The sequence below is a fragment of the Rhinoraja longicauda genome, chromosome 11 (genome assembly GCF_053455715.1).
Source record: "Rhinoraja longicauda isolate Sanriku21f chromosome 11, sRhiLon1.1, whole genome shotgun sequence".
NCBI lineage: Eukaryota > Metazoa > Chordata > Chondrichthyes > Rajiformes > Arhynchobatidae > Rhinoraja > Rhinoraja longicauda.
Window position 1 is genome coordinate 41,741,309 of NC_135963.1, and position 27,950 is coordinate 41,769,258.

A 27,950-nucleotide genomic window follows, 5' to 3' on the forward strand; every position below is an offset into this window, starting at 1 on the left:
GAAAACAATTGAAAACAACAAAGAGCGCTGTGGAGAAACAAAGATCTGCAGATACTGGTTAACATCAAAAAGACAAAGTTCTGGAGTAACTCAGCGGGTCAGGCAGCATCTCTGGAGAACGGATATGTTTTGGCTCGAGAACCTTATTTAGACTGATTGCAAGGGGGGGGAGAAGCTGGAAAAGGGAAGAGGCAGGACAGAGTGTGGCAAGTAATAGGTCAACATAGGCAAGTGAGGGGGGGGGGGGGGGGGTGATAGGCAGAAGGTTGGAACAAAGGCCAGATATAAGAAAGGAAGGTATGAGAACAGTTTGAAGAGTTGCAGATTGTTAAGGCAGAGGGAAGGTAGGGTTGGAGGAGGGTAGAAATGGGAATCCAGGTGGGGCGCAAGAGATGGAAGGGGGGTCGATAAAGAGAGGGTGTGGACGTGCTGGAGAAAGGGGGTGAGGTTACCTAAATTTGGAGAATTCAAAGTTCATACCATTGGGTTGAGCACGGTGGTGCAGCTAGTAGAGCCACTGCCTTACAGCACGAGACCTTGAAGGTATCACAAAATGCTGGAGTAACTCAGCGGGTCAGGCAGCATCTCTGGAGAGAAGGAATGGGCGATGTTTCGGGTCGAGACCCTTCTTCAGACTGATGTACTTGAGACCTTGGTTTGATCCTGACCTCTGATACTAAGTCTGCAGAGTTCTCCCTGTGACCACATGGGTTTCCTTCGCATCCCATAGACATTCGGGTTGGTAGGTTAATTGGTCACATTAAACTGTCTCTAATGAATAGGTGAGATTAGAATTTGGGGGGTGTTGAGAATGTGGGGAAAATAAAAAGTGGGGATCAATGCAGGATTGGTGCATATGGGTGGTTGATGATAGGCACAGGCTCAGTCGACCAAAAGGCTTGTTTCCGTGTTGTTTCTATGTCTATAAAACAACGGCAAAGAAATTACACCGGCATCTTGACTGATTTACCCAAAATAGGGATTATCTGAGAGAAATAAAAGAGTTTCTACTGACTGACAGTGATATAAATCCAGGATGAAGTTTAGTTAGACTAAAGGTGCACAGATTTCAATAAAAATGTAATCCTCTTGTTTTTGATGGAAGCTCTCTGAATGATCTGATCTTTACTCCCTCGCAAAGAATCTATTCAGAGGTCTATTAACTCTCCACAGAGACTGAATGGCCGACATGAACATCTTTTGAAGTCTCTCTGTTCAGTCTGATAAGAGTGCAGGGTGCCGTGATTCATTCCTTAGTGCAGTACAAATGATTCATGCACTTGCTTTGATACTGCCCTTGCTCTGTCCTACTTGCGAACATTTCCATCAGGTCACCCCCAGGGTGGGGAGATGAATAAAAGAACTATCAAATGAAATGCTCCGATTCTGATGACATGCTCGCTTCGCCTCGGCAACTATCTGAACCCGACAAAAAGTACAAAAGGTGCGATATTAAAGGAACCCTAAGAAGCAAACGAGACTGGTTGAAATCTGTGCACCTTTAGTCTAACTAAACTTCATCCTGGATTTATATCACTGTCAGCCATTGAGAATAGTGGCGTTGCAGAGTTGAATGGGGCAGCTATTCTGATTCTGTGCTGTAACATTCTAAGATAACCATCAGTGTCGCATGAAGTAGCGAAATTATACCGGCACTTCCACCAATTCAACACCATTTATAGATTCCATATTTCCTAATGACATAAAAGAGGCTTTTTTTGGTATATCGATTCTGGACAGATGGAAGAATGTTAGCTGGCACGATCGGGTATTTTCCCTGGGTGCAACATCCCTTCACTCAATCAATTTTTAAGCTCTTTTTACATTTTTTATGCACGCCTCCAACTGTATTACCACGACATTTATGAGGTACTGGTCCCAGACCAAGCATAAAGCAAAGCTAGCCAATGTACAACAGGTACATGCAGCACACGATTAATTACATGAGCTGCAGCCCCGGTAATTTATTTATTTGAAGCTGCTTTTAATGAATATATTACCAGGGCACTCGAGAATAGTCTGCCCTGGAGCTCCAGCCATCTTCGGAGCAATTCAACTGATGGCTAACCTGGTATGAAGCTGTAATTTTTACATCTGATTTATGAGACCTTTCTTCACTGGGTGGCTTGGTGAGTGGAATGTAAATATATCAGTCTGATAACGGTGATCTGAGAGAGTTGAAACCATATCTGTCACAGCACAGATGCAAGAGAAAACTGAGGGTCAGTTCTCTGGATTAGCACGCTACTTGTAAAAGGAACCATTCTGGCATGGATGGCATGAGAATAAACTGCTCATTGCAATTATAATGGGACAAATCTCACCTCCCAATAGCAATGAATAGTTGTTTAAAGGGCAAGGGATAAAGAATGTGTGCACAGAACTGGCGGCTGTTGGGGTCAAAAAAGGATTGATCGTGTCAGACCCGGGGGTTTTATCCGCCCTAATGTGTGCCAATATCTCTAATTACGCTACAAAAGAGAGTTCCAGCCTATTCAGACTTTCCCTATAACACTCCTCTGCACCATTTTCATCTTAATGACTCCATGCCACTGCAGGCCCAGGGACTATCCCACTGCAAACAACCCACCCCCACCAAACCCTCTATGCACAGGTACAACCCTCACCCAAGACAGTGGCTCAGGAATTGCACCAGCCCTACGAGGGCCCAACCTTAGCCAACACTGTGGAGTCAGTGACCACGCACCCCAGTCAACCATGGGTAACTAAATACCCCAGCCAACACTGTGGGTTCAGAGACTACCCCCACCCCAGCAAATATTGCAAACTCAGTGACTGTCACTAATGAAGAATCAGTGATGTGTCTTTGTACACTGAGCAGAACTGCAAACAGGACATTTCTTCATCCTGACCATGTTCACACGCGGTGAAGGGCAAAAGCTGTAAGAGCAGCTGTGTGTGAGCTGTGGTACTTTGAGGAGGGTCGGTGATCTGGTATAACATGCCTGATCAACAGAGCTTGCAGACGAGAAGCAGGACAGATTTCTCCATGGCCACGACCAGGGCTGCTCTCTTTGTGGTAGAGAACATGCAGTTCACCAATTCACAAACTGCTGGCCAAATCTCTCCTTTATGTAATGAGACAGAAGAATAGCCCAGACAACCCCACTCCACAGTATAGCTGAGAATCAGCCTGCAGAGCCAAGCATTTCCACCAGATCACTTTCAATTGCGATGGCTTTAATAATTACCTGGAGTTAACTTGCACTGTTAAATAATTTAAACTGATATTAACTAATTGCATCTTAATGCAAAATGTATTATGTGACTTCCAAGGCTACTGAGATATATGTTGTTTACATCTTTTCTCTTCAAAATATGAACATGTATAAAGCCATGAGAAGAGCTATATTCAGGATTGCTGTACAATTTTCATCTTGAGATACTTAACCATTGCTTCTCACAAATAGAAGCTCATTCCTGGCAACTACTCTTGCTCTGCTCAACACAGACATGTGTGCAGCTCACTCCGAGTGCCAGATTTTGCTGTGAGACACTGGAGACAATGGCAAAGAACACGACTTTCAAAACAGTGTGTCAGGTCTGTGCACAATTAAGCACTGCAGAGACTGTTTCCCCATAGGGAGAAGCAGCAGCCTGCTGAGCAAGAGAGAACACGACAAGGGTATCCCATCTAAGGACACCTAGCCGAGACTGACAGTGGCTGATGCTGCTGCCTCACAGCCTCAATAACTCGGTTCAATCCCAACCTCCTCTGCTGTCCGTGTGGAGTTTGCACGTTTACTTGTGACTCCGTGGGTTTCCTCTGGGTGCCCTGGTTTTCTCCCTTTTCCCAAAGAAGTACTAGTAGGTTTTGTAAATTATCCACCAGTATAGGTTTATGGCAAGAAAGATCAAGAGGGAGTTGTGTGAGAGAGAATAGGTTGCAGGGGTAAGGGGAATTAGGAGAGATGGGACTGGACCGGATGGAATTACTGTGTTAGGAGCTGATGGGCTGAATGGATTCTTTTTGGGTCATCATGTTATCTGAGTAGGGAACACAATGAACTAAGCCTCAAAACAAAGAAAAACAAGGTGGGAGTGGAGCGGGAGAAGAGAAACACAAGCTCCAAAAGAGAAAACAAGAGAGGGGAGTATAAAGGAACCTTGACCATAGGGAAGAGCTAGTGGGGGAGAGTGGGGCAGAGAGGGGTGAATAGAAGGCTCAAGAGGAACTGCAAGCAGATGGGACGTGAGCATGTGGTCAAGGGAGTGCAATGGATGGTTGATGAGGGTGAACAGAGAGTGGGAGAGAGCTGGCCGACGGGGTATTGGTGAGAGACAAAAAGACATGGCAGTGCAGGGAGAACAATTGGAGCAGGCAGAGAGAGAACTGAGTGTTCACTGGGAACAGAGACCTAGGGTACAGCTACACAGTTCCCTGAAAGTGGCGCTACAGAAAGACAGGGTGGTGAAGAAGGCATTCGGTTTGCTTTCATTGGCTCTGCCATTGAGTGCAAGATTTAGAACGTTACCTTACAGTTGCATAGAACATTGGTTACATTACACTTGGAGTATTGTGTGCAGTAATGGTTGTGATGCTATAAAAAGGATATGATTAAGCAAGAGAGGATGCAAGAAAAATTCACAAGGATGTTGCCTGCTCGGGAGGATTAAAGTTATAAGGAGAGAATGGGTAGACTGGGAGGGGGTGGGAGGCAGAGGAGAAGGAGTGGGGGGGGGGGGGGAGAGGAGGGGGGAGTTGGGGGGGGGAGAGGAGGGGAGGGGGGGAGGATAGGGTGCTGCACCAATGCAGGAGAGGTTTGGGCCCAACTTGGTCTAGTAGTTCCCAAAAAGTGGCAACACAGAGAATAGGGTATACTGTGCTTGCCTCATTGATCGGGGCATAGACTCTAAATTCTGGGACATAATATTGCAATTTTACAAAGCACTAGTTAAGCTATATGGGTAGTGTGTGCAGTTCTAGTTGTCATACTGTGGGAAGGATGTGGTTGTGCTGGTGAGAGTGCAGAGATTAATCAGGATGCAGCTTCATCAAGTGGCTGAGAGAAAGCATTGGTAACAAGGCCACGTGTTTAGAAACCTTTGGAAAAAAAAGAATGGTAAAGGCATCTTAATATGTTCATGACGAATGCAGAATGTATAACGATGAAGCAGGTACATTACATCAGTATGTCTAGCTGAACTATCTGAGTGATTCTGGGATTTACCTATATCCAGCAACATGTCTCTGGTATCAACCTTACCAAGGCACTTGCTTGGGATCACTTCTATGTCAGGTTACTGCATACTTTAACATTTTAATTACACGGCCTGTAGTTTCACCTTTAACTACACTGTCTGGACAGTTTACATTACCAGTGATGACAAAAGTCAATAGTACAAAAGCAGCATAAACAAGATATTATACATCCCACAGTATTAGAAGGCAAAGCCCCATTCTCAACCTTTCATGCTTCCCCAACTTCACAAACGGAAAGCCAACACGTTCAGCCCCCCCCCCCGTCACGGATCCTTTTAAGTTGCATAAACCGGGAGCTACCATTCCTTATATATATCCCAATAAAAAGTTTCAAAACTGTGTTGCTGAATTTTGTTTTCAAGAGTCAAGAATCGAGAATCAGGGGAGTTTCATTGTCAGATGTACTAAAACAGAACAATGAAATTAATTACAGTCAAAAACACTTTTTCTAATTGTAAAAAAATGTTGCATTCAATAGTCTTCCACATCGTCTGTGGACTGTGAAGCTCAAGAAGGAAGCAACATAAATTTGGAGAATGTTCCAAACTTGATCATTTAACTAATTATGGCTGGCAACAATTCCTAGTCTCCTCATTGCAATCCATGTGAGTACAGTGGAAACAAGAACTCTGTGAATAATTGAAGAATGTCTCACTGGGAGTTTAGTGAACATGAAATCAAGAACGTGAGGCAGGCGTCACAGTGGCGTAGTGGTAGAGCTGCTGCCTTGCAGCACCATAGACCCATGTTCCATCCCAAGTACGGGTGCTCCGGTTTCCTCCCACACTCCAAAGAAGTGCAGGTTTGTGCACTAATTGGCTTTGGTAAAAATTGTAAATTGTCCCTAGTGTATAGGACAGTGCTAGTGTGTGGGATGATCGCTGGTTGACGCGGTCTCGGTAGGCCGAAGGGCCTGTTTCCGTGTTGTATCTCTAAAGTCTAAAGAGTCAGTCACTCTGTCTCCCAAGCCTGCTCTGTTGCTCAATATTAGAGCAGATCCTGTCCTTCATGTCTACGTTCCTGTCTTTATCCAGATTATCTTTGAGTTCAGAATTTTCTTTCTCTCCACTGAATATACTCAATGATTGAGCATCTACAACCCCTTGAGAAAGATTTTAAATCCCTTAAATAAAGAACCTTATCATCCTTAAACCTAATAGTCTCATCCTGAGACTTTGTCCCAACTGGATTCTACAGTGACAGAAAATAGTTCATCAACAGGGAATAAAAAGGGATTCATGGTAAGAATCCCATACGCATCCTTAATCATCTGCTCTCCAATCCTGTTAACTTTATGAATCAATGGACATGTACTCTGTTCTTCCATGTTTCGTAGTATCCTATCATTTACCATGAGTGAGAAACAGTCTGCCGGAGGAACTCAACGGGCCAGGCAGCATCTGTGAGGGAAAATAGACAATAGACAATAGGTGAAGGAGTAGGCCATTCAGCCCTTCGAGCTAACACTGCCATTCACCATGATCATGGCTGATCATTCACAATCAGTACCCCGTTCCTGCCTTCTCCCCATATCCCTTGACTCCACTATCATTAAGAGCTCTATCTAACTCTCTTGAACGCATCCAGAGAATTGGCCTCTACTGCCTTCTGAGGCAGAGAATTCCACAGCTTCACAACTCTCTGAGTGAAAAAAATTCTCCTCATCTCCTTTCTAAATGGCCGACTCCTCATTCTTAAACTCTAGCCCCTGGTTCGGGGCTCCCCCTACATCGGGAACATGTTTCCTGCCTCTCGCGTGTCCAATCCCTTAATAATCTTATATGTTTCTATAAGATCTATAAGATCCCCTCTCATCCTTCTAAATTCCAGTGAATACAAGCCGACTCCCAATCTTTCCTCACATGACAGTCCCGCCATTCCGGGAATTAACCTCGTGAACCTACGCTACATTCCCTCAATAGCAAGAATGTCCTTCCTCAAATTTGGAGACCAATACTCCAGGTGTGGTCTCACTAGGGCCCTGTAAAGACAACGTTTCAGATTGGGGCCCTTCAGACTTAGAACTTCTTCAAAGTGGGCATATATTGAGGAGATTGCACAGTGGAGCACTAAAGTAAAGATAGTCCATTTTCCTCCACGGATACTGCCTGACCTGTTGGGTTCCACCAGCAGTAATGTTTTTTTTACTCATGATTCCAGCATCTGCAGTCTCCATTTATCACAGCTGCCTTATTTACCTTCCATCGCCTTTTACTTCTCCTGATTGAATTCCTTTTGCCACATTTCTGCCCACCCAATCAATCCAACCTCGGGACATCCGCACTATCAAAGACTGACTATTTTTAATTGCAACGCCTACAGTTGCCCATTCGTTTAAATATACCCCCAAAAACAGAGGCCTTGTATTGAATTTGGTGGCTATCCATTGCATAAGGCCCTTCAGTCACTACCATTGAACTTTGTTTTCTGCCACTGAACCAATTTTTAACCAACTTGTCACTTTCCCTTAGATCCCACTGGCCTTGACTTTCCTGGTCGTTCTGTCATGTGAGTTTGTCAAGTGCCAATTCAAGTCAATGCAGTGAGATGAGGCAAATCGATTCTGATTGTTTTTAATTAATCTACGTCTCCCTAAATGCTGATTTATGTAGTTCCCTCAGAAGATTTTCAATAATCTGCACTCCACAGACGTTAGGCTAATTGCCTGTCATCAATTGTTCTTTTCCTTTTTAAACAAATTTCCACATTTGTCAATCCTCCAGCACCATACCCACAGCCCAAAAGAAAACGACAACACGGTAATCAAAGCCTTTGCTGTTTTCCTTCTTCCTTTTAACAGCCTGAATGACATTATATTAGAACCTGGCACTTTATCCACTTTTAAGGAAGCCTGACACTTCAGACTTTTGGAGACACAGCGTGGGAACAGGAGCATCGGCCCACCAATACCGACCAGCGATCACACCGCACACTAACACTATCCTACACTCTGGGGACCATTTGCAATTTTACCGAAGCCAATTAACCTACAAACCTGTACCTCTTTGAAATGTGGGAGGAAACTGGAGCACCTGGAGAAAACCCACGCGGTCACAGGGAGAACGTACAAACTCTGTAGACATCACCCGTAGTCAGGATGGAACCCGAGTCTCTGGTGCTGTAAGGCACAACTCTACTCCTCCACCACTCTGCTGCCCCCAATGTTTTGACATTTAACATTTCCTTTTCTGCCTCCATTATATTTTTCAAACATATTCTTCCACTTTAGCATCAAGGTCTGTTGGTTCCATCTCCATCTTCCATTAGAACGTGACAAAATAATTCTCTTTAAACCACAAACATCACAGAGATGAGGGGGTGGGCCCTGCATAATGCACCAAACCTTCTTGTTTAAGAGAAATGAGAGCAACACTGAAAGAGAACTCCAAGCAAGCTGTAGGCAAACCAAGTGTGATGCGATACCAACAGCAAAATTAGAGAAAAGAAAATATTAATTGGATTGCTAGCAAGGCCAACACTTGTTTCCTATCCCTTACTGCCCCCAAATTGAGGTAGCAGATGAAAGTCAACCATATTGAAAGACGGCTTTTCGATTAGCTTCAATGAGACTAACTGTAATTTTAAAATATTGATCTTTTCACTTGAAATAGAAATCTGCAGTTGCTATGTTGGGATTGGAACTTGCCTCAGGGCCAATGGTCTTGAATTCTGGCTGCTGGTCCAGCAATCGAACCATCAGCATATCCCTGTACCTCCACAGCTGTGATCCTGTAGTCAGTTTTACATACAGGTCCTCTCCGTTTATGCACAACTTATGGACACTTATACAAACAAACACGCATTTGCGAGACCGATGGGGATGGTTTTACTAGCAGGCATCTTCAGCCAGGTGGGAATAGGGCATTTCCACGTGCCCTCTCTATCTCTCCCACAACCTCCTCTGAGCCACAATGCTCAGGATCTGGGTCGGGCTGAGCAGATCTGGGAGCGCTAAGCAGATTCATTTGCTCACTGAGACAGTGGGGCCAGATGCTTGCTTTCCCATCATAGCTGTTTCTGTATTCCTCTCCCATGCCCTATTTTTGTTCATTTCCGACCTAACGAAAAGTGTGAGTTATGAGTAGTTGCCAGGAACGAAACCCTTTCATAACCCGGGGACTGCCTTTCTGAAATATGCCAAACAGGTGAAGCCCAACTGTTACATATAGAATGGTCGAGACACTTACTCAAATTTGTACTTGCATTTGAATTTGACGATTGTATTTATGTATAGTATTTTCTGATCTGACTGGATAGCATGCAAAACAAAACTTTTCACTGTATCTCAGTAAACGTAACAATAATAAACCTAAACCGTAACTAGATTCTTAAGCTCAAAAGCACTTTAAGACAAGACTGGGAAATTTCACGCACACTCATGTTCACCTTGTATTGGATATAGACTACCTAGGCAATGTCCTGATGTATGTTCACATCCCTTCTCTCCATTTATGCTGCCATTTAAGCGATTCCAGCACCTGCTTCTGCTTCACATTTCCATCATACAAGAACCAGAGGACATAGGTTTAAGGTGAGGGGGGAAAGATTTAATGGGAACCTGAGCGGTAACTTTTTTACACAAAGGGTGGTGGGTGTATGGAACGAGCTGCCGGAGGAGGTCATTGAGGCAAGTACTATCATAATGTTTTAGAAACATTTAGACAGGTACATGGATAAGATAGGTTTAGAGGAATATGGGCCAAAGACAAGCAGATGGGATGAGTGTAGATGGGACATGTTGGTTGGCGTGGGCAAGTTGGGCCAAGGGGCCTGTTTCCACGCTGCATGAATCTATGACTCTATACTTTTACCATCCTTGTGGGTTTTGAACGTAGACCTTGACAGTCAATAACTTTATTTTTCCCAGAATGTAATTTATAGGATGTTTCTCACAGCCTCTAGGTGTCGAAACTGCTTTAAGGATAATGAAATGTTTTTCATGGAACTCTGACAGCAACTTTGCACACAGCAAATTCCCATAGACAGCAGTGTTATAGTCAGACAAGAAAGTCACTCCAGCATTTTGTGTCTTTTTTTATAGACCAACGTCTGCAGTTCCTTGCATCCACAAGATCAGCACTATTGTTGTTGATGGATGGATGTTGGTCAGAAAACCAGGGAAAATTCCTCTGTTCTTCTTTGATAAGAAAATTGCTCCATGTTCATCCATCCGAGGGGGCAGTGGTGTGTTCAGTTCAATGTTTGAACTAAAATACTGCATGTCTGGTGTGCAGCACTACCACCCTCAATGTGTTTGGTGGGGAGAAATGGGGTGTTGGTGAGAGCACACAACCTTCTGATGCAGAACAAGAGTACTATGAGCCGTAGCTGATGTCATGTTAATATGTTGCTGTACCTCCAATAGAGACCGGAGGGCTTCAGTTATAAGGAGAGGCAGGGTCTTTTACCCTGGAAAGTTGGAGACTGAGGCGTGACCTTATAAAGGTTTATAAAATAATGAGGGGTCTCGATAAGATGAATGTTCATACTCTTTTTTTCCCCCGGGTAGGAGAGTCTAAAACCAGATTTAAGGAAACAGAAGAAAGATTTAAAGAGGACCTGAAGGGCAGGAATTTCACACTGTAGGTGGCAGGTATGTGGAACAAGCCACTAGAGGAATTGGTAGAGGTACAATGTTGAAAAGATATTTATTCAGGTATGAAGAAGGGTCTCGACCCAAAACGTCACCCATTCCTTCTCTCCAGAGATGCTGCCTGTCCTGGTGTTACTCCAGCATTTGTGTCTATCTTCAATTGAAACCAGCATCTGCAGTTCTTTCCTACACATTTATTCAGGTATTAGCTGGAGTAGAAAAGGTTTAAAATGCTATTGGCCAAATGTAGGCAAATGAGATGAACTCAGGTAGGCAATTTGGATCGGCATGGCTGAGTTCGGCTGAAGGACCTGTTTCTGTACTGTACAACAATTTCTCTAGGGTTTAAAATACGCGTGGGCATACACAGCTAAAACTAACACATCTGAGACCTTGAACATTGTCAATGCAGAGCTGCACTCCCACACTACAGTGCATGTAATGTAGTTAAACAGAGAGCACAAATCTCACGTTGAAAACTTACTGAACCATTTTTCTAAGAAGACGGCGCGCATGAGACCGTTGGTTAGGGAGTTATACTATATGGATGCTACCTGGTGTGGCACACTTTGCACTTTTTTCAATAAAACTGAAATGAGGAGCAAACTCAATTAAAGGGCAAGGATCAACTGACACCTTGAGCATTGGGCTACTTAAAGATTGGGTAGGAATGGAGGGGGCTGAATCCTGAAAACAGCTACTTTGCTGCAAGATTGCACTGGGAGACAGGCTATGTTCTACTCCTGAAGTCTGTGGAGTAGACAATAGACAATAGGTGCAGGAGTAGGCCATTCGGCCCTTCGAGCCAGCACCACCATTCAATGTGATCATGGCTGATCATTCTCAATCAGTACCCCGTTCCTGCCTTCTCCCCATACCCCCTGACTCCACTACCCTTAAGAGCTCTATCTAGCTCTCTCTTGAATGCATTCAGAGAATTGGCCTCCACTGCCTTCTGAGGCCGTGAATTCCAGATTTACAACTCTCTGACTGAAAATGTTTTTCCTCATCTCCATTCTAAATGGCCTACCCCATATTCTTAAACTGTGGCCCCTGGTTCTGGACTCCCCCAACATTGGGAACATGTTTCCTGCCTCTAACGTGTCCAACCCCTTAATAATCTTATATGTTTCGATAAGATTCCCTCTCATCCTTCTAAATTCCAGTGTATACAAGCCTAGTCGCTCCAGTCTTTCAACATATGACAGTCCCGTCATTCCGGGAATTAACCTCCGGGAGTAGCTGGTACAGGATGCATTTTTGACAGATCAGGAAATTGAGGGCTGCAAGGAATTGGCATAGAACAGGAGTAGGCCAGCCTTGATCAGATTGAGTGGCAGAGTCAGCTTGAAAGCGAGCAGCTGATTCCTGCTTCTATTTTCTTGCGTTCGAACTTTCTGAGAGTGAATCGCGGCATGAAATGGAGTTCAGCCGAGCATGGAAACAGCACCATGTATCTTGTATTGACGATAATCGAAAACTATGAAAACGCAGACTTATAAAAGGCCAATTCCAGTAACAAAGTATGCCTTTATTAAATAAATCCAGCCCATGTGTTGATAAGCAGTGAAAGCCTGCGGCTGAATGCATTGAACTGGGAGACAATCACACCCATTTAATTCAGGATTATCCATTTATTGACCTCAAGAATACAGGCTGCTCAAATAGATACTAGATAGATATACATTTATATATATATATATATAGATATAAAAGTCTGTTTTTAATGTAAAAGTTTAATAAATCAATAAATAGTTCTGCAATAATTTAACGTTACATTCTTACTGCTTAACTCTTTCTTATCACACAGTACATAGCCCTTTGTGTCCTGCAGCATCATTTCTGCATTTGTCATATAAATAGAAAACCTGCTTCACCACTTGACATTAGTGGTGGAGGAATGCAGCATAATTCCACTCCAGTCACTGCTGGCCTACTACAAAGGAACGGCAGAGCGCAAGGAGTTAATCAGCAGAATTCAGATCAACAGCAATGCAAGTTCGGTTGTTGTCCTTTTTGCAAGATATTCCTGAGTAACACGACAGCACGACAAGAACCAGAAGATTCACTCCTTAACTCTCTTAAGTCATCGGTCCCGATGCCTGTGAATGGGCACGTCCTGTGGGCATTTGCAACAATTTCATTCACTTAGCTCATCTCAACTGTGCCAGGACTACAGTCTGTATGAGCCAAGACATTGTTGCAGTAAACGCTACGACTAGAAGCAACTTTTAGGGTAAGTAATGATCAACTACACTGCACTCTTTTTTTTTGTCTTCAAATTTTTGAAAGTGATTTCAACTCCTGTTGGATTTAAATTGTTCTCCTTGAACTGGTGAACATTTGAAAGTACATCAGGCGCAGACAAAGAATAAACTCCATCTAATATTTAGTACATCTGCAAGCTGACACTGAAATATTATAAAGAACTACTGCCTACCGCAGAATATGACACACCTAGTAAAAGTGTTAAGGTTCTCACAGAAAGTTGTACTAACGATTGCACTACACTCTCAGTGATCAGACTTTAACAATTGACTTGTCACAAGTATACTTGCCACAAAAGAGTTTTTCACTCCTCAGTCATTTAGTTCCTTATTAGAATACAGTAAATACAATTCCCCAACCAGCCAGTCCCTCGCTGAATGGAGTTGAGCGCTTTTGGTGGTTAAAACGTAAAGAGTATCACGAGTTCCAACGCATTTCCAAACCATGAAACATTATAAGTAGGCTTTCGCCCTATTCTGGGTCTCAAGCTTTGCACCAAAGACTGAGGTTCAATTGAAAATGTAAAAAAATCAATTGATATTTTTTCTTGAGCCAAAGGCATTAAAGGTTAAAGAACCACATTGAGTATTAGGGGTACAGAATCTAGGAGGGCATATGAGGTTACCAAACTGAATGGGGAAAACAGACTGGAGGACTGAACTGCCTCCTCAGGCCCAGATTCCACCACAGCCCGTCCCAATGAGTCCCTTGGTCATTGATTGATGCCAATTGTCACCTACACATCTTCACACAAGCGTGCAAAAGACCAAACAGAATGTCAACTGGTGTATCTCCACCGACTTGGTAGACCATCAGATGGAGCAGGAATTGGCCCGTTTCCTGGGGATGGGATCTCGCAGAGACTGATCTCCCAGACACGTGCACAGCGAGCAGAGAGCTTCCCATAGTCTCCGTAGTCCCAGCCTGAAGACGCTGTTGGAGAGGTTGTAGATAAGGCAGTTGCAGAAGCTGTTGCTGATGGCCAGCCACGTTGTCACAAAGGACAGCGAGGGGCTCTCCAACACCCGCGAGCTCTCCAGCAGGAAATAAACAATGTAGGGAAGCCACAGCACGTAGAAGACACTTGTAATCCGAAACAGGACCATTGCATAGCGCCGGTCGGGGCTGGGACTACCTTCAGCAGCTTCCACGTCCTGGCTGGGGAATCGGGCACGGCGATCGTTGATTTCATTGGTGTGCTGCCGGCAGATTTTAAATATGTGGAAGTAGGTAAAGCAGACAATGGAAGCTGCCGGTGCATAAAGCAGGCAGACAATAAAGCCCGTGAAGTAAGCATTCGTTTCCCAGAAGGTGGCACACCATTCAAAGATGTCTCCGTGATAACCTGGCTTCTCCCATCCAAAGAACGAGGGCAAGAACACTACGCCGGAGTAAATCCATATAAGAATGATACAGATCCTCAGGCGGCACGGAGTTACCAGCTGGTTGTAGGAGAGTGGTTTGGTTATGGCGAGGTAGCGGTCAATACTGATGCATGCCAGGCACGCCATGGATACGCTCTTCAACACTGAAATGATGTAGCCAAACACCTGGCAGGTCAGGGACTCCTGCATGCCCGTGGAGTAGTGAAGAAGGGTCAGAGCAGGAACCAAGCAGCTTACCCCAACGAACAGGTCTGCATAGGCCATCGTCTGGATGAAGTAGCTGGTGGTGTAGTGGTGGAGGAGGGGGGCACAATGGAACACAAAGATGACCGTCAGATTGCCCATGATGATCAGGACTGTCAGCAGCACAATCACCACCGTCTCCAAAAAGCAAATGTCATCCACGTCGGAGTAGCCGAAGCCCAGCGGGCATGCACGGTGAGTGGACAAGTTGGCCGAGGTGTTGCTGGCGCTCAAGGAGCTCCATCCAGTCGCGGAGTGGTTCATGACACAGACAGATGTGGGCCACTGTCCACGGTGACTGCAGGTCGCCGACAAGGCATCTGTTCCCGCTGCTGCTGCTGCTGCTCGCTCCACTCCTCCGGCTGGCTCTGCTGCCTGCTTTCCTCGGTCTCCGCAGTCAGCTCTTCACAGCCGCACATGCCTCCTCGGCAGCAGAGGACTGCTGACACACCTCGGCGTTGCAATGCTGCTGACAAGCTGCCTCCAGTGTACTGCTTCCAGCTGCTCCATCACACCCATTGTGTGCAGAGTGGGAGAGAAAGAGATACAAGAGCCCTGGGAGTAATGTACAGACCTCTCACACTGCTCTGCACAATGCCTGCACTCTGCAAGCTATGCCCCCTCTGATCGAAGTCTCTTGAAACACTTTGCCTTCTATATAAAAATCCAGGGATCTTCGAGCATCGGGGAATCAATTGATAAGTAAGAGGAAGTGGACAAAAATAGCAGTATTCCTGCACAATTCGAAATCCCCTGCTTTTCACATATGTTAAGCAGCGTTTCAGTCTTGCAAGAAGGAATGCTGACAGAATAATGCAGCAATCCCCTGATTTAGCGAGGAGTCTGGCACTTCCATTGTGCTGGAGAAGCAATCCATTCAGTGGTACATTAGTGCTGCTACTGCACATTCCCTGCCTCGCAGCAGCTGCACCTGAGCCCCTCGCCTTTGCTCCATCGCAGCTGATGCGGAAGAATTCACCACTCCAGCTACCTAGGCTTCCTGCTTCCAGGCGAACCACCAATGGCCATCGGAGCTGCTTGCTCCCTTGATGTCGCTTAGTAACAGTTGCCAAGCACACGCAGGGCTCACAGCCACTCACTGTAACGCTGTCCGAGAGCGGAGTAAATGAAGATAACGGGACAGGCAGGGCTAGCGAGCTTGCACTCGCCCTACTCCGTTAAGGCTGGTTTATAAAGCAGGTAGAGAGTGCAGAGACGGATCACAAGTTTGAGGAAACAGCCTGCACGGGAGCAAATGTGAACACAAAGCCTAACGTCTTGAGACTAAATGCAGTGCCAGCAGAAATAACACCAAAAGAAAATGTCATGCATTATTAATTGCACAAATAGCAATAAAAAACTACTCATTATAAATTTACTTGCTCCTATACCATAGCATTTGCATTTGCAGGCTTGGTGCACAGATGCAGGAGGGGTAGAAGCCAAAGGCGGGAGCAGGAGGAGGGGTTTGGAGGGGGCAGGTCTGGGAGATGATTGTGTGGGTCGTGTGGGCAGCAGAGGGCAGGAGGTGAAAGCGAAGACGGAGATGATATGGGTACGGGGGGGGGGGGGGGGGGGTAAGAGTCACCAGGTGACTGCAAGGGGAGGTTGGGGCAGGACACAAGGCACTGTCATTTCAGAGCTAATAATGAAGTCGTGGAGATGCAAGAGACTGCAGATGCTGGAATCTTGATTACAATACAAACTGCTAGAGGAACTCTGTGGGTCAGGCAGAATCTGTGGAAAGAAATAGACATGATATTTTGGGACTAAAGAAAGGTCCCAACCAAGTCGTCATCTGTCCATTTCCCTCCAGAGATGTAGAAACAATGAACTGTAGATGCTGATTTACCAAGGAAAGACACAAAATTCCGGAGAAACTCAGCGGGCCAGGCAGCCTCCCTGGAGAACATGGAGTTTGCGTTTGGGACTCTTCTTCAGACTGAGCAGTTGGAAGAAGGGTCTGGACCCGAAACGTCACCTATCCATGTTCTCCAGGGATGCCGCCTGACCCGCTGAATTACTTCAGCATTTTGTGTCCTTCCTCCACAGATGCTACTTGATCTGCTGAATTCCTCCAGGAGTTTATTTTTTGCTCATTATCAGGACATATAGAACCTCACTTTGTTCCCTCTCATCTCTGTAAAGGTGACTCCTTAAGTCCCTATTGCAGATGCAGCACAGCCAGAACATACCAACTTCCAGTGGGCTCCATTGTCAATGATGCAAAGTGCCGTCGCCCAGCAAAAATGCTTTTCATTCTCCTGATTCCATTCTAGTGATTTATACTTCACTTCCAAAGGCTCACAATATTAATAAAATGATCCTATTCCAGGGCAGTGGTATGAGGGTACATAATGTAAAATCCACGCCGCTCATCTGCACTCTGACAGAATGCAGCAGTCGAGAGTAGGGATGTGCTGTATTGATGATAACAGCACTGTAATCCTTTCAACGAGTAGATCACCAGGCAAGCCTCAGTAGCACAAATGAGAGCTGCCGAGTGCCTGGCGTAGCAGTAATACCGTTTCTTTTTATTTACAGCCTATTCCTTGGCTCGTGCAATCCAGTGTCTCCTTTTCCCATTGGGTTGAGTGTGTAGCTCAAGCACTCTAACCTACTTGATTAGTAGGCACGGTGGCGCAGTGGTGGAGTTGCTACCTTACAGCACTAGAGACCCGGGTTCAACCCAGACTTCGGGTGCTGTCTGTACGGAGTTGGTATGTTCTACTCGTGACCGCGTAGGTTTTCCCCGAATGCTCTGGTTCCCTCCCAAACTCCAAAGATGTACAGGTTTACAGGTTAATTGGCTTTGGTAATATTGTAAATTGTCCCTCATGTGTAGGCTCGTGTTAGTGAACGGGAATTGCTGGTCGTTGCGGACTCGGTGGGCCGAATGGCCTGCTTCTGCGCTGTAACTCTAAACTAAGCTAAAAAAACGAAACTACTCTTATTTCACACAGGTTTTTGCCACTGCATGTTTAAATCATAATTGTTTCCTGCAACAAAACTCCAGAATAGCAGGATGCAGACGGCTGGATAATCAGAAAAAGCCACACACAAATTGGAGAAGCAGCACCTCATATTTGACTGGGGCAGCTTACAACCCATCAGTATGAATATTGATTTATCTCATTTCAAGTAACCCTTGCATTCCCTCTCTCCGTCCCTCCCCCACCCTAGTCGTCCAGCTAGTTTTACTGTTTGCACCCATATATCCCTTCGTCATCACCTCTTCCACAACCAACAATGGACCATGTGTGTAGGAAGGAACTGCAGATGCTGGTTTAAATCGAAGATAGACACAAAATACTGGGGTAACTCAGCATTTTGGGTCAGTCAGAAGAAGGGTCTCAACCCGAAACGTCACCCATTCCTTCGCTCCAGAGATGCTGCCTGGCCCGCTGAGTGACTCCAGCATTTTGTGTCTACCATCGATTTAAACCAACATCTGCAGTTCTTTCTTACACATATTTCCTCCAATTTGCGGCGCCTAACCGCAGCGGCTCACTAGCAGTCTGTTCGTCTTTTTTCCTTTTTTTTTGTTGTGTGTCGGTGTTGGGATGGTTTTTATATATTTTTTTGGTTGTGTATGTGTGGGAGGGGGTGGTGGTGTGGGTGTGGGGGAACTTTTCTCTTCCTCACGGCGCGGGGTGCGGCTCGGATGCGGGGCCTAACATCGCCCGGTGCGGCTTGGCCGCTGGACTTTACATCGCCCGGTGCGGCTTGGCCGCTGGACTTAACAGTGCCCGGTGCAGCTCGGCCGCTGGACTTAACATCGCCCGGTGCGGCTCGGCTGCGGGACTTAACATCGCCCGGTGCAGCTCGGCTGCGGGACTTAACATCGCCCGGTGCGGCTCGACTGCGGGTCTTTTCATCGCTGGTGCGGCTCGACTGCGGGACTTAACATCGCCCGGTGCGGCTCGACCACGGGACTTAACATCGCCCGGTGCGGCTCGACCACGGGACTTAACATCGCCCGGTGCGGCTCGGCCACGGGACTTAACATCGCTGGTGCGGCTCGACCACGGGACTTTACATCGCCCGGTGCGGCTCGGCCACTGGACTTAGCTGCGCAAGGCTTGGTCGCATGCCTTTCATCGCCCGGTTCGGCCGCGGGACGTTTCAGCGCCCGGTGCGGGGACTGTGTGGGTCGGTCGGGGACGAGCTGTCTGTCCGTGGGCGTGGGGAAGAGAGTGGAAGTTTTGTTGCCTCCATCACAGTGAGGGGGTGTTTGGAGTCACTGTGATGGACGTTTGTGTTGGGGTTATGTGTCTTGTGTTCTTTTTTTCTATGACTGCTATGTAGTTTCGTTCGGTACTTCGGTGCCGAACGACAAATAAAGCTCTGTTATACTGTTATACCTGTTATTATGTATAATATTGGTCCCCTTATTTATGATGGAAGGTTAATACATTGGCAGCAATTCAGAGAAGACTTGCTATTTATTGTATGAGCATGTTTTCTGAAGAAAGGATTAATGGGCATGCTTATATCAACAAGAGTTAAAAGAACAAGGGGAGACGATTATATCGCAGAAACATAGAAAATAGGAGCAGGAGGAGGCCGTTCGCCCCTTCGAGCTAGCACCGCCATTCATTGTGATCATGGCTGATCATCCACAATCAGTAACCCGTGCCTGCCTTCTCCCCATATCCCTTGATTCCGCTAGCCCCAAGAGCTCTATCTAACTCTCTTTTAAATGCATCCAGTGAATTGGCCTCCACTGCCTTCTGTGGCAGAGAAATCCACAAATTCACAACTCTCTGGGTGAAAAAGGTTTTTTTCATCTCAGTTTTAAATGGCCTCCCCTTTATTCTTAGACTGTGGCCACTGATTCTAAACTCCCCCAACATTGGGAACATTTTTCCTGCATCTAGCTTGTCCAATCCCTCAATAATTTTATATGTTTCTACAAGATCCCCACTCATCCTTCTAAATTCCAGTGAATACAAGCCCAGACTTTCCAATCTTTCCTCATATGACAGTCCCGCCATCCTGGGGATTAACCTCGTGGACCTACGCTGCACTCCCTGAAAAGCAAGGATGTCTTTCCTCCAATTAGGAGACCAAAACTGCACACAATACTCCAGATGTGATCTCACCAGGGCCTTGTAGGAGGACCTCTTTACTCCTACAGTGCCCTCGATAATGTTTGGGACAAAGATCCATCATTTATTTGTTTGCCTCTGTACTCCACAATTTGAGATTTGTAAGAGAAAATAAATCACATAAATAATGTGGAGGATACTGTATACTCAAATCCTCTCGTTATGAAGGCCAACATGCCATAAGGTTTCTTCACTACCTACTGTACATGTAGGATCCTGAGGTGTCTTGAAAGAATGGATATGGAGAGAATATTTCCTCTAGTGGGAGAATCTGAAACGAGGAGACCATTATTTTAAAATGAAAAGACCGACAAAGGATTTTTTTTCTCTTTGATTTGTTGCGATCTTTGGAATTTTCTTTGTCAACTGATGGACAAGCAGAGACTTTGTATATTTTTAAGACAAAGATAAGTAAATTTGTAGTGAGCAAAAGTGTGAAAGGTTACTTGGGATACGTTTATAAGTTCATAAGTCATTTGAGCAGAGATAGGCCATTCAGCCCTTCGCCTACGCCATTCAATCATAGCTGATCTATCTTTCCCTCTTAACCCCATTCTCCTGCCTTCTACCCATAACCGTTGACACCTGTAGTAATCAAGAATCTGTCAACCTCTGCCTTAAAAATATCTAGTGACCACTTCCATGGCAATGAAATCTACAGATTCACCATCCTCTGACGAAACAAAATCCTTCCCATCTCATTTCTAAAGGTACGTCCTTTTATTCTGAGGCTGTGCCCTCTGGTTCTAGACTCTCCCACTAGTGGAAACATCCTCTCCACATCCTCCCTATCCAGGTCTTTTCCTATTCGGTAAGTTTCAATGAGGTCCCCCTTCATCCTTCTAGACTCCAGCAAGTACAGGCCCAATGATGTCAAATGCACATCACTGGGGATAGATGGCAATGCAGATTTGAGACTAACCTCATCACATATAACCTCATCTGCTATGATCTTATTAAATAATGGAGCAGACTCGAAGGATGAGTGGCCTTCTCCTGCACAGAGTTTGTATTCTGCAAAGATGAAATGTTAAGCTGTATTCAGTTCTTCACCTTTGGTGGATGTGGGTGACATCAGAGGATTTATTCCATATCTCAGTCAGCAAAATCAGAAGAACGATCTCGACCTGAAACGTCACCCATTCCTTCTCTCCAGAGGTGCTGCCTGTCCCGCTGAGTTACTCCAGCATTTTGTGTCTATTCCCAGTCAGCAAATTCCCCTCAACATAAACCACACACACAACAAACCAATCAGATTCCTGTTCCTCTAACAAAATAGCTGTGAAACTTGGGCTATTGAATTTATCTGATTACACATGAAGAAATTATGGATTTATCAAGTGATATAAATCATGACACAAAATAAATCATATCTTTATATTCAATGTATATTTTATCTGAACACATTACTTTTTAAGGACACAATTAAAGATGTCCTTGGGTAAACTATTTTGTAATTAGACACGAGTTGTTAGCACACGGTTTGTGAGGAGCTGGCGATTTTGACAGGGTGTGGTGGATGCACCACCGGTTCTCACACCTTGCCTCCGTTTGCACTGAAGTAAAGAACGGCTGGTTAGTAATTGAACTGTAATCCCCCAGCCAGCTGTTTAGTCCTGCCGAGAGGAGCAGGTGGAACAGGAAAACGGGAATTGGTTTCCATGAAAGATTTGTGCAGCAAGTGAGTCTGACTCTCCGTGGCTAACCTGTTGATATTAGCATTATTCATTTGCAAAATGAAAAGTTGATGCTGATTGAGACACTCTCTGCAAGAGGTGTGTTTAATCAATGCAGTATAGAGATGATACCGTGGGATGCTTCTGAATAGTTTATCTTTCATTCTAATTACTTTGCCAGTGGTTGTTTATTTGAAAGCATTATATCTTGTTGGGGTTTAGTTCTCAGGTACCCTCCCTTAGCTCACATCAGTTGAGAGACTGATTTTGCTTTTGAACTTCATTTCCTCTGAATTAATTCTGCATTTGGGAAAAATGGTGCACTTTCCAAATATTGCCTCATTCTTCAATTTTGGGGAGAAGAACCTTTTATAGACACAAAATGCTGGAGTAACTCAGCGGGACAGGCAGCATCTCTGCAGAGAAGGAATGGTGACATTTCGGGTCGAGACACTTCTTCAGATTCAGCATCTAAACCACTAAACCGGACTAAACCAGCATCTGCAGTTCCTTCCTACACATTAATGTTACCTTTTGTTGTTTGGTTATCCCTGAACAAAGGAACTCAAAGGAACTATGTTGCATGCATTGTAGTTGAATGCAGTCCTCCCCTTCCAAAGGGTATCTGTATGAGGCTTTCCAGCAGAAACTACAGGATAGTGATTAGGAGCAGGAGCATTCTTATTCATTTCGATCAAATTTTGGCTACAGGAGATAGACACAACTGGAGTAACTTAGCGGGTCAGGCAGCATCTCTGGAGAAAAGGATTAGGTGATGTTTGGGGTCGAGACCCTTCTTCAGACTAGCTACTGGAGCTTAATTTTAAAATCCCAGTTGAATTCAGGCAGAAAGACTGAGCAGACATTGCTTCATAACCTGCTGCTTTGCAATGAACTGTGTAGCTAAGCAATTGGGGGCCTTCCAGAAATGGCACCCCATGCCCTATGTACAAACTCTATTCCTGTAAAGTCCTTCTCTAAAATGTTTTTTTAATGCCAACTTCACCCTGTCTGGCTGGAGAATGGTTTCCTGCATGTGGTGCTTTTCTCATTTAGGATCTTCCTGTATCTGCAGTTTATCACTGAGAGAACGTTGTACTGACTAGAGGAATCTAGGGGGTTGCCTGCCGTCTCAGATCAATGTGAAAAGACGCTGCGGCATTATTTTGATTTTTTTTCCCCTGGTGTCTTGCACAGCATTTATCCCTTAAACAACACCCTAGTGTAGCTGACCTATTCATTATATTATTGCTGCCTGTGGGACATCACAGTGTGCAAATTAGCTGGTGCATTCCTCTTGGTATAGCAGTGAAGTACTTCCAAAAATTCTTCAAAGACTTGGTGAGATTATAATTTTTTTCCAAATGCACACCTTCCCCAAATGTCAAGGAATTGAACAAATCCATAAGTTCATAAGTTCACTGGGAACTGACTGTCCATCTGCAATTGCTCTGCCTATCTTACCAAGCCATCAGTGCCTATCTTACCAAGCCATCAGTGCCTATCTTACCAAGCCATCAGTGCCTATCTTACCAAGCCATCAGTGCATCCTGTAGCCTAAGACTCCTTACCATCAATAACACCACCAATTTCAGCGTAACTTGCAGACCTACTGATCATACTCCTACATTCCCTTCTAAGTAGTTAATGTATATATCTCTTGCGATAATCTCTGAGCTTTCTTATTTATCGTGAGAGATTTCAGTGTCCTATTGTGTTTCATATTAGTGCTATACCTTACCATTGGCTGTCTGACTAATTTACTGATGTTCCCGCTTTACAGCTTTCACCCTGTTCCCGCTGGCCAATTTGTTGATTCTCGTAGAAACAAGGAACAGCAGATGCTGGTTTTTAAAAGAAGACACAAAGTGCTGTAATGACTCAGCGGTTCAGGCAACATCTCATGAAAACATAGATAGGTGACGTTTTGGATTGGGATCCTTCCTTCCTCAGACTGATTGTGGGGGGAAGAAGAAAGAAAGAAAGAGAAGAAAAGAGGGGAAGGACAAGGATTTGGGGGAGGAAAAAAGCTTGGAGGGGGAGGCAAAATAAAAATTGTCGTGCCCCTCCTCTCTTCCAGCCTTCTTCCTCCCTCTACAATCTTTGTCCTGCCCCCATTACCCGTCATACTTTCTTAGATTTTGTTTTAGATTTTTTAGATTTAGAGATACAGTGCAGAAACAGGCCCTTCGGCCCACCGTGTCCACGCCGCCCAGCGATCCCCGCACACTAACACTATCCTACACCCACCAGGGACAATTTTTGTATTTGCCCAGCCAATTAACCTACATACCTGTACGTCTTCTTCCCCCCCCCCCCCCCCCCCCGCAATCTTTGTTCTGCCCATCCTCTCTTCCAGCTTACTTCCCCCTTCAGCCACAACCAGTCTGAAAAAGGGTCCCGACCTAAAACATCGCCTGTCCGTGTTCTCCTGAGGTAAAGCAGGGTGGCTGTGGGATAAACTGTAGACACAAAATGCTGGAGTAACTCAGAAGGTCGGGCAGCACCTCTGGAGAAAAGGAATAGGTGAGGTTTCGGGTCGAGACCCTTCTTCAGACTGAGAGCCAAGGAAGAGGGAAACTAGAAATATAAAAAGGTTCAGAACAAAGCAGAGCTACACCGATGATCGAGGAAAGATGGAGCCCACAAGGGTCCATTGTTGAAGATAGACACAAAATGCTGGAGTAACTCAGCGGGAGAGAGGTCTCCGACTACATTCTATCTTTGTCCTGCCCACTCCCCTGACATCAGTCTGAAGAAGGGTCTTGACCCGAAACGTCACCCATTCCTTCTCTCCAGAGATGCTGCCTGTCCCACTGAGTTACCCCAGCATTTTGTGTCTAACCACTATACATAATATTCCAGATATGCTCTCACACATGAAGTGAAAACTGCAGATGCTGAAAATTTAAAAAAAAATAAAATGTTGGAAATATTCAACAGGAAGAGAAACAGAGTTAACATTTCAGAGCAAAGACCTTTGTCAGAACTGGGAAGGAGACAAAAGAAGCTATCTCCTTTCAGCATTTCACAGGGACCATTCCCTTCGCAATTCCCTTAGTTCACTCGTCCGTTCCCACCATCCACCCCACTTTCACGGCACTTTCCGTTGTAACCAAGCAATGCAACACTTGTCCTTTCACCTCTTCCCGTCCCACCATGCAGAGACACAAAAATTGTTCCAGGTGAAGCAGCGATTCACTTGCACTAGTTCCAATCTTCCACACTGTAGTCGGTGTTCACAGTGTGGCTTCCTATACTTTGGAGAAGCTAACTGCAGATTGGTGATCACTTTGAAGAACACCTGTGTTCAGACAGCAGGAACAATCCTGAGCTTCCTGTTTTCTGCCACATTAATTCAATATCTCACTCTCGCTCTGACCGAGTGGTCTGTGACCTTCTGTTCAGTATCTGCTTGGTCCAGTGCAAGCTTGAGAAATATTTCATCTGGAAGTTGCAGTCTTCTGATCTCAACACTGAATTCTATAAAATCAGATAACTTAATTTCAGTCGCCCATCTGTGATAGTGGCTCAGTTTGTTTTTTTCCCCCTTATTTTCCTCTGGGAGTGAAAGACGTGCCCAGCCTGACTTCCTGGCCAGATCTCCCTGCTCCACATTTCACAACTTCTACATTCTTTTGTCTGAGCTCTCACTCGGTAACTGCTATTATTCACTTACTGGCTAGATAACGTTGTTTACAGCTTGATAGACATAAAATGCTAGAGTAACTCAGCGGGTCAGGCAGCTTTTCTGGAGAAAAGTAATAGGTGACGTTTCAGGTCGAGACCTACCTTCAGGCTGAGAGTCAGGGAAGAAGGAAACTAGAGGTATAAAAAGGTTCAGAACAAATCTGTGTAGTCCCACTCTGACAGTGGAGGAGGCCCACAAAAGAAAGGTCAGTATGGCAATGGGAAAGGGAGTTAAAATGTTTGGCAACCGGGAGATCGCACACCGACCTTTCTGTCCTGGGCCTCCTCCACTGTCAGTGAGGCCACACACAAATTGGAGGAACAGCATATTTCACGAGGGCAGCTTACAACCCAGCGATATCAATATTGATTCCCCTAAAACCAATTAACCCTTGCACATTCCCTCTCTCTTGTCCCTCCCTCACACTAGTCGTCCTGCCAGTTTCAATGTTCACATCCACATATCCCTTCATTATCACCTCTTCCACAACCAGCAATGAGCCATTGTGGGCTCCACCTTTCCTTGGTCATCAATACTGGCTCTGATTTGTTCTGAACCTTTTCATACCTCTAGTTACCCTTTCCCCTGACTCTCAGACTGAAGGGTCTCGACCAGAAACATTACTTATTCCTTTTCTGCAGAGGTGCTGCCTGACCCGTTGAGTTACTCCAGCATTTTGATCCTACCTTGTTTACAGCTTATCCCAGACACCCTACTTTTACCTTATTAGAGACATACCCCTCCACCACCTTCCTCGCCATTAAATGAGCTTCTTTAGCCTCCTTCCCAATTATGAAGGGTCCCTGACCCTGAAGTCTTTGATCTGTTTCTATTCCCACAGATGTGACCTGACCTGCTGAGTATTTCCATATTTTCTGTTTTGTGTGGTCTCATCAATAGCATGTATATATGAAGCCTAACCTCTCTACTTTTGTATTCAATTCCCCTACCGATAAACAAAATGCTAGCCTCCCATATTACTTGTGGTACCTGCGCACAGGTCTTGTGTGAATAATGCACAAGAACACCCAATTCCCTCCGCAACCACCTCAATGTCCTGTACCTTTCAATATTCACATCCCAATGCACGTCATTCTGCAGTCATTCGTGTGCTGTGGTTTACAGATCACACTTATTTATCTGCATTTGTAATTTCAGTTCATCTGTTTTGTTTCAACTGATACATGCATTCAGATAGCGAGCCTTCAGTTTTGTCTTTTGGTCATTTTTGTACTGATTTAAAATGATTATTATTCTTCAGTGTTGTTTTTGGTGACGTACGTTCTATTGCAGCATATCAGCATTTCTAAAAAGTTTAAAACTACATTGATGTACGGCAGGCACAAGGAACTGAAATGTTAGTTTACATAAAGAAACACACTAATTGCTGGAGTAGCTCAGCGGGGTAGGCAGCATCTCTGGAATTCATGGATAGGTGACATTTTTGGTTTGGGACCCTTCTTCATTCAACTATTCCACCAGTTTGCGTGTGGCCTCACTCTGGCAATGGCGGAGGCTAAGGATAGAGAGGTCGGTCTGGGAGTGGGAAGGGGAGCGAAAATGGTTAGCAACCAGGAGATCCAGCAGGCAAAACATTCGCCTACATTTGGTCTCGCCGATGTAAAGGAGAACATGTCTAAAGAAATGTCTCAACATGAAATGTTACCTATCCATGTCTTAAGGAGATGCTGCCTGACCCACAGTTACTCTACCACTTTGTGTTTTTGATGTACAGCAGCCAATAGCATTGCATGAAATGTTAAGTGAATACCATACCTTTTTGTATACAAACAGTACTCTCCATCGCTTCCTGCTAGTTTCTTTTCCCTGACTTGGCTTTGCAGCCAGCTATAGTATTCAGGCTTTGCTACAGTCTGTAGGTGTCCGCATGATTGTACTGCGACTCAAGTTTGACTCTGTATTGTCGCTTAGCAGTCCTGATGGCTTTGTGAAGATTATAGCGAGCTTTCTTGTACCACTCAGGACCGTTTAACTTGTACACAGCGGTTTAACTTGTACGCAGTGTTATGGGAGATTTCAACATGCAGGTAGACTGGGAAAATCAGCTTGGTAATGGACCCCAAGAAAGGGAGTTTGTGGAGTGTCTCCGAGAAGGATTCTTAGGGCAGCTGATACTGGAGCCTACCAGGGAGAAGGCAATTCTGGATTTAGTATTGTTCAATGAACCAAATTTGATAAGGGAACTCAAGGTTAAAGAGCCATTAGGAGGTAGTGATCATAATATGATAAGTTTTAATCTACAATTTGAGAGGGAGAAGGGAAAATCAGAAGTGTCAGTATTGCAGTTGAGCAAGGGGGACTATGGAGGCATGAGGGAGGAGCTAGCCAGAGTTGACTGGAAAGAGACCCTAGCAGGGAAGACGGTGGAACACGTCCATCGGAAGTGGCGGCGCCTAACGGCTGCTGCTCGCTAGCAGTCTGTTCGTCTCTTTTCCTTTTTTTTTTGTTGTGTGTCGGTGTTGGGATGGTTTTTGTATTTTTTTGGTTGTGTATGTGTGGGGGGTGGTGGTGTCGGTGGTGTGGGTGGGGGGGTGGTGGGGGAAACTTTTCTCTTCCTCACGGCGCGGGGTGCGGCTCGGCCGCGGGGCCTAACATCGCCCGGTGCGGCTCGGCCGCTGGACTTTACATCGCCCGGTGTGGCTTGGCCGCTGGACTTAACAGTGCCCGGTGCGGCACGGCCGCGGGACTTTTCATCGCCCGGTGCGGCTTGGCCGCGGGACTTTACATCGCTGGTGCGG

At 45.3% G+C, this 27,950-nt stretch overlaps 2 protein-coding genes across 4 annotated transcripts in view; both read right to left on the minus strand.

The window, feature by feature from the left end:
* rabgap1l (RAB GTPase activating protein 1-like) overlaps positions 1-27,950 on the minus strand; it is a 252,872-nt gene that overhangs the window by 147,525 nt on the left and 77,397 nt on the right. The gene's annotated exons all lie outside the window — the stretch shown is intronic.
* On the minus strand, positions 12,412-15,712 carry gpr52 (G protein-coupled receptor 52). The gene has a single exon (XM_078408010.1). It carries the CDS (start codon positions 14,975-14,977, stop codon positions 13,898-13,900), a length of 1,080 nt encoding a protein of 359 aa, XP_078264136.1. The 5' UTR covers positions 14,978-15,712; the 3' UTR covers positions 12,412-13,897.

Bases quoted from the DNA above. Each gene is read 5' to 3' on its own strand.
- gpr52 (XM_078408010.1), bottom strand. From the start codon at position 14,977: ATGAACCACTCCGCGACTGGATGGAGCTCCTTGAGCGCCAGCAACACC.